The sequence below is a fragment of the Scatophagus argus genome, chromosome 5 (genome assembly GCF_020382885.2).
Source record: "Scatophagus argus isolate fScaArg1 chromosome 5, fScaArg1.pri, whole genome shotgun sequence".
Classification (NCBI taxonomy): Eukaryota; Metazoa; Chordata; class Actinopteri; family Scatophagidae; genus Scatophagus; species Scatophagus argus.
The window spans coordinates 8,365,331-8,377,945 of NC_058497.1; the positions used below are offsets into that span (position 1 = coordinate 8,365,331).

General features: G+C 37.9%; 1 protein-coding gene across 1 annotated transcript; it reads right to left on the bottom strand.

Moving 5' to 3' along the window:
- Nucleotides 1-1,327: 1,327 nt before the first annotated feature.
- On the bottom strand, nt 1,328-6,048 carry smtla (somatolactin alpha). The gene is made up of 5 exons (XM_046390465.1): nt 5,979-6,048; nt 5,537-5,727; nt 3,977-4,090; nt 2,631-2,810; nt 1,328-2,479 (listed from the first exon to the last, which is right to left on the bottom strand). The coding sequence occupies exons 1-5, from the start codon at nt 6,031-6,033 to the stop codon at nt 2,285-2,287; spliced, it is 735 nt and encodes a 244-aa protein (XP_046246421.1). The 5' UTR covers nt 6,034-6,048; the 3' UTR covers nt 1,328-2,284.
- Between the last annotated feature and the right edge of the window lie 6,567 nt (nt 6,049-12,615).

The window sequence follows — 12,615 nt, forward strand, 5'->3', positions numbered from 1 at the left end:
AGTCTTTTCCCATTCATTTTGGTCACATCTTTCTGCCATATTTTTCCTCTCTATTTGATTGACACATTTCATGTCACCACTGTGTGAAAAAATAGAGACAACTGCCCTCTTTTCCTCCTTATATAAATCCATTTTCTTTACATTTCCTGCTCTTTTCCTCTCCCTCTCCTTTTCTGTCTGCCTCTCTTGCTCCACTTATGCATCCCAACAGTCTAGATTTCCTTTCCTCAGGTTATAATAGTTAGACTGTGTAATCATCCGGGCCCCACACCCCTCCTTCATCCCTGTGTCCTTCTTTCCCCTTCCACTCCCTAACATCTTTCTCTCCCTCCTCTGAGCCCCTCCCTCCTCTTACTACTTATAGCCAATCTTTAATATTTATGGCCTCAAAGCTAGAGAAGTGGGTGTGGGCACAGGGCTTTACCTCACCTATGATTACTTGCGTGTTGTCAGGAACCAAATGAGGTAAGCTGAAGGTTGGACTAGAAGGTTGTCTGTGAGGCTGCAGCCCTGCAGAGAACAGAGGCTACCCAATCTCCTCTCAGCCCCCATACTGAAGTCATTAGGCCACAGGAAGCTGAACCTGACATTGCTGACACTAGGCCCCCCTACCACATCCTGCCTCAATATCCAACCAGACCACACGATACCACCTTTCTGCTGACACCCGACTCACTGTGGCAACCGCAAGGCTGATTTACATATTCTGACATGGCTTGAGGATGGAGGAATGGAGGATGTAGCAGGACACTCATAAGAGTGGAAAAAAGAAGAAATTTGAGGTGTGTGTGTGTGTGGGGGGGGGGGGGGGGGGGGGGGGGGATTAAGGCAGCTGCTTCCTTTATTGTTTCTCTGTCTTATGGAGTGGTGGCAGATGAAAACAGGAACAAGCAATGCAGCCTGCCAATTTCAACTCCACTGACTATAAGTGGGATAACTACTGCAGGCGCTATATTTTGGCAACTGGGATCACATGGATCAAGAGATCTGTGACAATATATTATGCTAATGATTATTAATGATGGGGGAGGGGGGCACATAAAGGGCAACATGTACCAGTTTCATTGTTTCCATATTGATTCAGTGCATTTGAAAACACAACATGCACTGTCATAGCATGCATGACATTTTAACGTGTCAATATAGTGATTGAGATAACCCTCAAGAAAGAGTACCACTGCCCTCTAGTGTTTGGGGGTGGAAGGGGCAAAACTGAATGCATTTTTCATGCATTACATACATTTTTCAGTTTTGCCCCTTCCACCAACATATACAGATCTACATCCACAGAGAACAAGGGGTATGAAGATACAGATTTCACTCACTCCTTCACTTGCTCACAAGGAAATATTTTGTTTTCTTGTCTTTTCTTTGTACCATTTGCTTTATTAGCGCCTTAAATCAACAAAGACAAAGGTTTTCACAGCAGGCTACACTGGGCTTCTTCTGTTTACACACGACAGCACAAAAAAGTGAAATTTGCATTCTGCATAACATAGTCATAATATCTAACAATTAAAATTTAAACTTTATACCCCCTGATTATTAAAAGTGAATAATAAACTTATTTTATTACATTCAGGTTAAATTAGGAAAGTTAAGGCATATAAATATTCATGATTATTTCATGAGCACTGAACAAATCTAAACCTGTGTCTAACCAAAAACTCCCCGTGTTTCATTTTAGCTGTTATTTGTACTCTTCCCCTCTCTCTAGCTCTCTCATACTCTCACCAATCAAAATGTATCTTCTTTTTTAAGTAGTGATTGCTCTCTGTTTGACTCCTGTCTCTGGTGTAAGTGTTTCATCTTAATAATGCAGGAGTGAAACCAACTCCATTTAGAAAGGGAGTCTCACTGAATACACTGTACTCTGGGGGCCGTGGGAATAATCAAAACACTGCAAGAGCCAGCGAGGAATACAAACTCCAGTTAAGAACAAAGGAAATGGAAATCAATGGCAGGATATGTAGATTTTTTTGACAGCTCGACACGCAAATAATCTTTTGGGAGTTTGCCCTCTGTTGCCTTTGCCAGGTTAAAATATCTACTGAAGGGGGAGGTATAAAATGCAGCATGTTGAAGAGAGGGCACAGCATTACACATGCAATATCTACTTAGTTTTGTGTGAAGGTGTTCCAAAACAATCAATAAAGAATGTATTCCATTGCAAGCAAGGTTAAATCGCCCAAGGCATGGTCATATCTATAAGTGGACGGCTACCAACTTCAGGAATTAATTTAAAGCAAAACACTGTATTATTTAAAAGCTGCACTTCATATTTTTATGCACAGTTGTATGTATCATTTTGTCGACACTTGAGAAGCTTGAGCAAAATCTCCATCTTGTGGGCATCTTTCTTGAAGCAGCTAAGTAAGGTATAATCTCTCATAACAGAGTCCAGCATCTCAGGTCGCGCTTCATGCTGGAATAGGCCTTGTTCACTGTATGTTGTGGTCACCATTCCTTCATCCAACATCTGCACAGCAACATTTGGAAACATGACAGAAATATTCAGACATAAAGGTGAGTATTATCAACCAAAGTATCTAATATATAATAATAATTTTATCAAAATAAGTACAATTTGTCATTTGCACAGTAAAATCCAGAAGTGTGATCTGACATACCTTCTTGATGAGGACCACCACCCCTTGCTCAAGACTGATCAATTTCTCGGATACCCTTTTGGTCTTATTGAGCAACATGTCAGGGGCATCATCGTAATGGTCCAGTGTTGTCTGCAGGTAGACCAAAGGCTCAATCCACGACTGGACCAGCATCAGCACAGAGTGGAGCAACCATCTGTCCTGAAAGAGTTGATAGAACTGAATGATTTAACAACATACATAGAAGCATAACAACTGAGCACAAAGTTGCCCTTCATCATACAAAGTCACAACAAAACTCAACAAAGCTTTGCTCTGTTCATGTCTTTATGGAAATGTTTTTATCTGTAATGAGTAGAAATCCTTCAGAATTTATAATGAATAATAATGAACAGATTCAATATCCTATCAAAAAGACTGAAGAACTTAATCACAGCATGATTAAGCCCATGGCTTCGAATCATGGGCTCGACAGCTGGGAAATATTCAGCAACTAAAATATGTTGAAATGTCATGGGTTGAGCCAGCTTAAATTCCCCTAAGCAGAACAGACTCTAAAGTAAGTGCAAATGACCACCATATAAATGGCTGTTAAACCGCAGAGCAGGCAACATTTCAACAGAAAGGGCAGAGGATAAATTATTAACATAAAGAAGAGCCTTGCAGTTTATGCAATTTCAAAGATCACGTTCACTGTTATAATGATGACATAACTTCAACCAGCAGTTTCAGTACTGCTAAAAATGGGTCCTTAAAGAAATTGCTTTTGCTATATATACTTGGCCTCTGTTAGTTGAAGGAGGATTATTGTAGAACTTCCCATTACCCAGATTACAGTTCACAGCCAAATCAACCTTCAGTGGCCTTTAGTTCTAGTTTCCATCCTGCTGATCAAGCTGACCTTTGGACATTACTGTTGGACAGCAGTCAAAACCTCAGTAGGCACTGATAAATGTTTTAATGTTATACAGACGAGCATATGTATGAGATTTGAGGACATTTCATTGTAACAGTTGACAGGGGCAAGAATTGTGTGTGTGTGTGTGGGGGGGGCATTCACTTGCACTTCCTTATTAAAAAAGCCTGGGTTCTTAGCAGTTTGTAAGTCATTGCATGCGGACAGTCATGCATAAATACAATCTCCAAGTCTGCACACAAATGTACATACAAAAAAATCCTCCACTCAAATCCATGCACTCACACAAACATGCACAACAGTTTGTATTTCGTTTTCTTGCATACACTAACACTCATTCACGCAAGGAAACTGCATGTGTATGTGTAAATGAACTGACATTCGCAGATCAAGATCAAAGCCTTGACAAAAGAAATAAAAATCAATAACTGATCAACCGTCATGTACTCACAGATATCTGTTGGATCTCACTTTTGGAGCTGGGGATGGGTAAAGCTTTGGTGATGCATGCATAACCAGCTTGATTCCTCTGGAGTTGCAGAGGGAATGGGATAAACATTTCCTCCTGCAATCCATAAAAGCACAGTGAAAAATAAAAAATAAAAAGACAAACCAAAAGGAGCATAAATGCATGCATACAGCCATGCAGTACATGTATGTGCACACTAACACATACATATATTTGTGTGACTATTTGTAATGACTGACCCATTTATCCTGAGGCCTCTTAATTAGGGTTTAGTATATGTATAATTAAGAAAAGGCTTTTATTTAGATTTTATTTTACTCATATTCAAAACTGATACCATATTCCAGTCTTTGATTTTGGAAAACAATGTTAGGCATTATGTTAAAATGGTTACACTCAACTGTAAAAATAAAGAAATAGCCTCTTTAAAAATTGACAAGCAATGCTACAATGTATTTCAATAACTGATTTGAAAGCCTTCACAGTATAGAATCACAAGAACACACAGTGGCAGACATATGAAAAACCCGCATCAGGAAAACGGAGACAAAGGCTTCACCAATCGTGGCCACTGGAGACACAGCAGAGACATAGTTTGTTCTCCAGTATGTTCTCATCTGTAGAACCCATGCAGCTTCTCAGTAACAAGCTCATCCAATTTCAAAGACCGCTTTGGTTCTGCACAGTGAAGGGGATTCAACAGGCTGCAAAACCTGTCCTCTCACTGCTGCAGTATATCATTATCACATTCGCGTTTCTCCACTGTAGGCGTGCTTCTTCAATAAAACATCTTTGGCTCAGAAGAGAGACAGAAGATTACTTTGAAGGCTGGCAGCGAAGCAATGATCATGTCAGAATCAAAAGCAAATAACACAGAGAATCTAACAGAAAGTGTCAGTGCTTTGAGTCCAGAATATTTTGAGAAAGGCCAAAAAAAAGTCATTTTGTCCTCATTGCACAACTCATTCCAAGTGGGGCTAGATTACATTTTAGATTCAATGATAAGGACTAACATTGCTAGGGAAACATTGCTTACTTCTAAGACTACATTTGCTGAGATATGTCTTTTTAGGTGCTTTTTAGCACTGACATGTAAGAAAACAGACTTTCATTGCACTCTTGGATAACTCAGCTTTATGACATAACTTTTTTTTTGTTCTACATAAAAAGTGATATTATACAGCTACTTAAATGGTAACATCTGCATTGCTGTCTCTGTAGCCTTTGCCTAAGGCTGCATTTTGACAGTGCTGCTTTTCAAAATGCTGATTTCATACTTCATCAAAATCTTTCATAAAACTAACTCATGCCTAGCTTTAGTGCATAAAAATCTTCCCCCCTATGGGCAATGGATTTTCTTAGATTGCCTCTCCCTCAGTAGGCACAATGAAAATGATTTCTATCACCATGTGATTCTCTGTTTGAAACGTGACTCCTGAGGCTATATACATGTTAAATGTATGGATACAACAGGTCTGCTACACAGTCAAAATATTTTTCCCATACATTGCACAACTGCAAAGATTCATTTAAGTTACTCACAAATAAAGAGCATGATTCTTCGGAGACACGGTAGATGAGCTCAGCATGTTGGATGACTCGGTCTAGAAGTTTCTCTTGGGAGATGGAGGGGCATCGGGAGACGGTGCCCTGCTCATCCCTACAGTCCAAGGGGATGCTTACTGTAAGCAGGTAGGGGCAGAGCAATACGGCCCATACACCCCATTGCATGGCTGAAGACAACAGCAAGCACACAGATGTAATAAATGTTAACAAGTAAATACTGCTGCAAACGGGTACAAAACAAAAAACTGGTTATCCAATGTCTTAATTCTTTGTTCAAGTCCAACTGGATTTGTCTTCTTTTGAACTACATGAATCAAAATCACCGCTTGACCAAGAAATCTTGTATAATTTATATGTTTGCATGTTATATACAATTACAAAACATGTTGTCTCTCCGTCTTCAAGTTTGACGCATTACCTGTCATCATGTGCATTCTGTTAGTATTCTTGAGTCTTCCTACCTTTTCTGCCATGCTGAGTTCTTTTATAAAGCATGAACAGAGCATGAATTAAGGAAAAGGTCGTTTTGGTCTTGCGTAGGTTCTTGTAACAAAAGATCGTGTTCTTCCCAAAGCAGTGCATTTTCTTTCCTCATGCATAATACCAATATGGTATCTATAGCCAGGCATGTCAAGCCTAAATATCCCTGTTCCTGATTTTAAGGTTACAAAAAGGATTTTTTTTTCTAAATATATGTGGCAATATGTATCAACTGACCTCAATTTAAAAAATAATACATATATAAATATATTCAAATAAATATTTTGTACATTTTTATTTCAACTTGCTTCCTAAACATTGGCCAAGGATCCAAGAATGAAGACTGAGACTGATTAGATTTAACAAACAAAAGCTCAGAAAAGGAATGGGTAGAAAAATCCCTCTTTTCAGCAGAGGCAAGTATGTAATGCAGTTTAAACATGCATGACAGAGAGAAGGCTGCAGAAAAGACAGCGTAGAACTATAATAGACACAACAAAAAGGGGCTGAATGAATGAGAGGAGGAAATCACTGGCATCTATCAAAACCCCTCAAATCTTTTCTTTATTTTGACATTCATATTCCATTTTGCTCAGAAAACCATGGGTGTGTGAGAGGAAGTATACCCAGAAGCTATGGTTTCCCAATTGTAATGGTTGTGTTTGGCTGTCATAGAAGCAAGCACATATTTATTTGTAACCCATGCCTGCTTAAAACAGACTACTTATTTTATCTTTATTCTGTTATCTTTTATAAGTGTAATGTAAAGGTTAGAGCTCTGTGGATGAGCTATCTGCCAGTTTATGGTAATAAACCTATTATTAGTATATATGTATTTTGGACCCATATTACAGGACACGTCTGTCTTGTACACCTAAAACTGAATATTGTTAATGTTAGTGCTATTGAGAAGGATACTAAATAAGAGTGTATTCTTCAGTTCTTCTTTACATGAACCAAACCATAAAGAGAGGGACAAAATTCAAGGGGCTTGAGCTCAAATGTCTATTGCTTGCGTGAAGTATGTTTAAGAATGAGCTAAAGACAGACAGGGGATCAGAAAGTAGTGGCTGATGGGGGTCATGTTACTGGACTGATGTCATACACACGCAAGACACAATGAACAGGTTGAGACTCATGACCTGTTTCATGTGAAACAGGTCGTAAGGCTCAACCTGTTCTTACCTCATCCTGTCTTTTCCTTCTCTACCTCTTTAGTGGGTTCACACTATTTTCACAATTTTATGTACACTTCTAAAAAACATCCTGTTCTCTTTAACTCCTGTATGTTATATCCTATTAAATACACACGGGATTTAAGAGAATTGTGAAAACAAAAAAAAATCAAGATAATAAATTTAACCAATCTGACTCCAATTTATAAAATGTCTACTAGATTGAAATTAACTGTTAACCATTATCAGCAGCACACCTCCTAAGAAACAGTTTTTGGTTAGGAGTATAAGGAGTATAAGCATTGATCAAAGTGGGGAAACTGTGTTAGATAATATATTGGCACCAAACCTTTGTTTCTATTTGCAAAAAGAAGTCCCTATGTAATACCATGTCTGGCACCTTCAGTATGGATTGTTTTATTTTAGTTTCAAAGAAGGTCATCTGGGAAAAAAAACAGAGAGGTGCATGGGTTCTCTCTGTATATTCAAATACAGAAAGAACACCTGCTTTATTCAATAATATCAGGGTGTGTTGATACAGCATGGGATCACACTATGACAGTATTCAGTTCATATACAGTTCTGCTTTTACCATATGAACAAGCCAGATTGCCACTGCATAAAACTGCTGCAGTATCATTCAGAATTGTTCACCATACATCTTGGTCCCTTTAGATGTGTCTATTGTGTCAATTCAGATTTTTTTCCTTTCTTTTTTTTTTTCAAGGACACGTTATGCTGAGCACATCATGCTTGCTCTCTGTCCACAGTAGCCTGCAGAGTTTCAACAGTCACAAATGCAAAGGATCTATTGATCAGGTTTTCTGGAACACCTACCCAAACAGAACCCAGCCCTGAAATCTTCAGGCCTACTTAGCACTGTATTTTGTGCTGAAGGTGCATGGATCACACAGTCGTGCAACTCTGTCATAGAGTGTCTCTTCTGGGAAGGCTTTCCATAAAATTTTAGAATGTTTCAGTACGAATTTTTGTCCATTCATGCAGTAAAGCATTTTTGAGGACTGATGTTGGACTAAAAGGCCTGGCTCACAGTCTCTGTTCCAGTTCATCCCAAAGGTGTTGGATGGGGTTGAGGTCAGGGCTCTGTGTGGACCAGTCAAGTTCTCCCACACCAAACTCATCCAACCATGTCCTTATGGACCTTGCTTTGTGCACTGGTGTACAGCCATGTTGGAATATAAAATGTGGCCACACTATCCCTTCAGCATATTAGGAAGAGTGAACATGTAGATATTAAATTCCTGTGGTTCTGGTTTCTGGTGCTTGCTGAGGTTGATTGGCAGCTCCTGAATTGGGATATATTGCTCTGTTATTGGATGATTTAAAAAAGTTTGAATGGTACATGTGTGTGGGCGGGTGTTTGTGTGTGTTTGTGAGAGAGATGAGAAAGAAAACACTGGCTAGAAGCAAAGGTTAAATGTAATGTCAGAGGTATAATTGGAGGATACATACATTTTTTGTATGCATTTTTTAAGAAAATGCTAACAACCAGATCTGTGTTCATGACGGGGTGGAAGGCAACTGAACAGAGAAAAATATGAATGCCATAACTGGATATTTGCCAAATACAAGAGAAATACTCGATTTCTGTTTAACATTTTTTTATTTATTTTTTTAGCATAGTCAAGCATAGACTGCAATGCACTGTCTGGAAAATGCTCCACTAAATATATTCTATTTCATTTATTTCATTATAATTATGTTTTTAATTTTTTTTTTTTCTATTCTGCATTCTAATGAGATTTATTGTTCTTATTTATTTAGTATCCCACACGGAAAGAAAATATATGAACATATATGTTTTTTATCTATGCCACATATATTTTCCAACATATATGCACATATTTGAAATTGGCCCCCCACATATATGTCTTTCAACTATATGTACATATATATCCATATATGCACACATGTAGTTACATATATATGTAGAGCATATATGCAAATATATGTGTGCATATATGGATATATATGTAGGGGGCCAACTTCGAATATGTGCGTATATGTTGGAAAATATATGTGAGCCCACTTTAAAATGTGCCTGTCATTGGCTGTCTCTGTCATGCATACTATTTTCACACCTATAATTATAATATAATATAAAAAGACAACATTCATAGGCTAAACCAATTGAGGAAAACATTCTTTTTCATAAAGATGCTTTTGATGTAGTATACTTATCAGTTATTATTTTGCAGCCCAACAAATACCATGTGACACATGCCAAACTATGTTTTCATCCATTCATTTTCTATACCGCTTATCCATCAGGGTCACACAGGGGACTGAAACCTATCCCAGCTGACTACAGGTGAGAGGAAGGGTACACTCTGGACTGGACTTTTTGGGATTGTGGGAGGAAGCCAGAGTACCCAGAGAAAACCCATACAGGCACAAGGAGAACATGCAAACTCCACACAGAACACCGGGATTCGAACCTGGAACCCTCTTGCTATGAGGCAACAGTGCTACACTGCACCATCCGCCCTGCTATGTTTTCCTCTTTGATATTTTTGAGTTGACAGAAAACGGCTCACTTATCAGAGAAAGGGCGCTGAAGAGTTGCGAGTCGGTAGTTCGCCTGTCGCCGTAATATGGATCGAGTTGATGATAGATGACAGAGTGTGAGCCCACTTTAAAAATGCATGCAATAAAACAATAAAAAGCTATTGTCTTATACATTGAATTTGCTTCTGCAAACCTCAATCTGCATTGAATTAAAATAAGTACAATCATAAATACATTTAGTTTGAACATATATGCACATTACATCATTTGCAAATAAATTGAGATATAGGCGTTATGTATGACATATATGCACCTTACTGTGGCCTATATGTGGATATATATATAAGTCATATATGACACATATATTTCCTATATATCCACATACATGCACATATATGACCTTAAATATTGCATACATGCAACATATATTCTGTATATATTCTGCATATATTTGGATATATGTTCATGTATTTCCTTTCCGTGTGAGATAATTGTACATGGACTCATATCTCCCTTGAAAATAACTTTTTAATCTAAATAGCTTTTATCTGATTAAATTAAGGTTATGTATTGTACAAATGCAAGACATACAGCTTGTTTTGCAAGCATTCAATTCATTGCTTTTGCTTATATCTAATTCTCTATGGCATCTTTCTATAGGTTTCATAAGAATAGTTCAAAAGAAGTGATCATTTTTGCCTGGATTCATCTCATCATTGTTTTTAATGTGTGTCCCTTGTATTTTGTGCAATCTGTATGGAACAGTAAGTAAACAGCAGGCGTGCGAGATAAGTACCGAATACATGATTCAGTGTTTAAGATTGACAGGAACTCAGCCGAATTGAGCAGCATGGCATACAGCTGATGCCTGCGTTTCTTACCAGCTGTCTTGTTTTTGATGTGCAACAATGTAAATCACTGGCGGTCTTAAAACATGACACACTGTTGACTTCTTTTCAGGCTTTAAAGAGACAAAGTTACTTGCTCTCACACATAATGTAGCTACCAGCAAGATTGTCCTCATTTGTCTGGGTTGATAAATTATTATCATACAATTTTATATGAGCAGAATTATTTAAACAAAATAGTTGGAAAAAGATTGCCCTCAGGTCTGTTCTATGGTGATCTAATCCGTTCATGAGATGAGTGAAATTAACAGACTATGCGAGCTTTTTTAATGAGAACTTTGAGATACAAAGAGACATTCAGTTCTGTTGTGCAATACCAACAATCCTGGGGCAACTGAGAAAACTACACATTCATATGATTTTATGCCTCTTCACAACAAATCGGGTCATTGTGTGTATTTGTGGCTGTTTGTGCCTGCATATGTGCTTGTGGGTTTCCATTTGTATGCTGTGTACAATGTGTACAAATAATTTGTTTGTTTGGGTGGAGAAGACAAATAATGTGTGCAAAATGTGTGCTTGAATTATTAGTGATTTCTAACTTTTAATTAAATATAAGTAATTGCACAAAAGGAATTAACTTTCATTAATTAATAAACTTTAATTCTAGGATTTATTTTATTTGATGTATTTCATCACACTTGCTCATTAGTGAAAGTAGAAAAAGTGAAGTACTTCTTAAATGATCCATTGATTTTATGTAAAATTAAATAAAGCAATAAAATAATGTTTTCAATAGCAACAACTACAACTCCTACATTTGTTATTCACATATGGGGATATTTAAAAAAAAAAAAAAAAGCTTCATGGGTTCAATTATTTTTACTCACAATGCAGCACTGAAGAATGCACAGCCAGCATCCTGAAAATAGTACAAAAGATAAGGCAAAGAAAGTCTTTTATATTAATTTATTTATATTTAGTGTGAGAAGTGGAAAGTGTGCATCGCCTTCAATTGCAAGATACAGAAACATCAAAAGCCACATGTTTCGAACCTAATTATTGTACTTGTTTAAAGTCTTCTTTTTCTTCTTCCTCTTCTTCTTCTTCTTCTTATTGTTATAACTACAAACTCAGGTCACTTCTGCTATTTTGCACAGAGTTAGAGAGAAAATACTTATCTTACTTAAATACCTTCAACAAGCTACCTGCACATGCCTGTCATTGGTTGTCTCTGTCATGCATACTATTTTCACACCTATAATTATAATATAATATAAAAAGACAACATTCATAGGCTAAACCAACTGAGGAAAACATTCTTTTTCATAAAGATGTTTTTGATGTAGTATACTTGGGATTGTGGGAGGAAGCCAGAGTACCCAGAGAAAACCCATACAGGCACAGGGAGAACATGCAAACTCCACACAGAACACCGGGATTCGAACCTGGAACCCTCTTGCTATGAGGCAACAGTGCTAACCACTGCACCATCGTGCCGCCCTGCTATGTTTTCCTCTTTGATATTTTTGAGTTGACAGAAAACGGCTCACTTATCAGAGAAAGGGCGCTGAAGAGTTGCAGATGACAGCTCTGGGCTGATCCTTTACCTCTTTGCCCCAGGCTTAATTACCATCTCCCCCAAGTAACATGCAAGAATCTCTCCTTCGAATGCAATCTTGCACTAACTTTTCAGTCTGGTTTCAGCAGTAGCTTCTGTTTCTTCTGCATTTACAATCCCCTTCGCCTGGGACCTCTGATGGAGCAAACCTGTGTGCATTAAAACAACAGTTAACAGGTGATCATGATGGTGATGAACTGGTAATGAATTCCACTCTGGAACTTTCTGCTTCCCATTGGGATTCGATGGCAGTGCAGAAGGAGTGGTAGAAGCGTGCCTGTCTTGCCATGATGCCATGTGTCATTTTTGACAAGTCTCGGGGATAAAGAAAGCAGACATAAAGCTTTAAATCAAATTGGTCACACAGCCTTGCCAATCACTGTGGACAACATATGCAGGCTC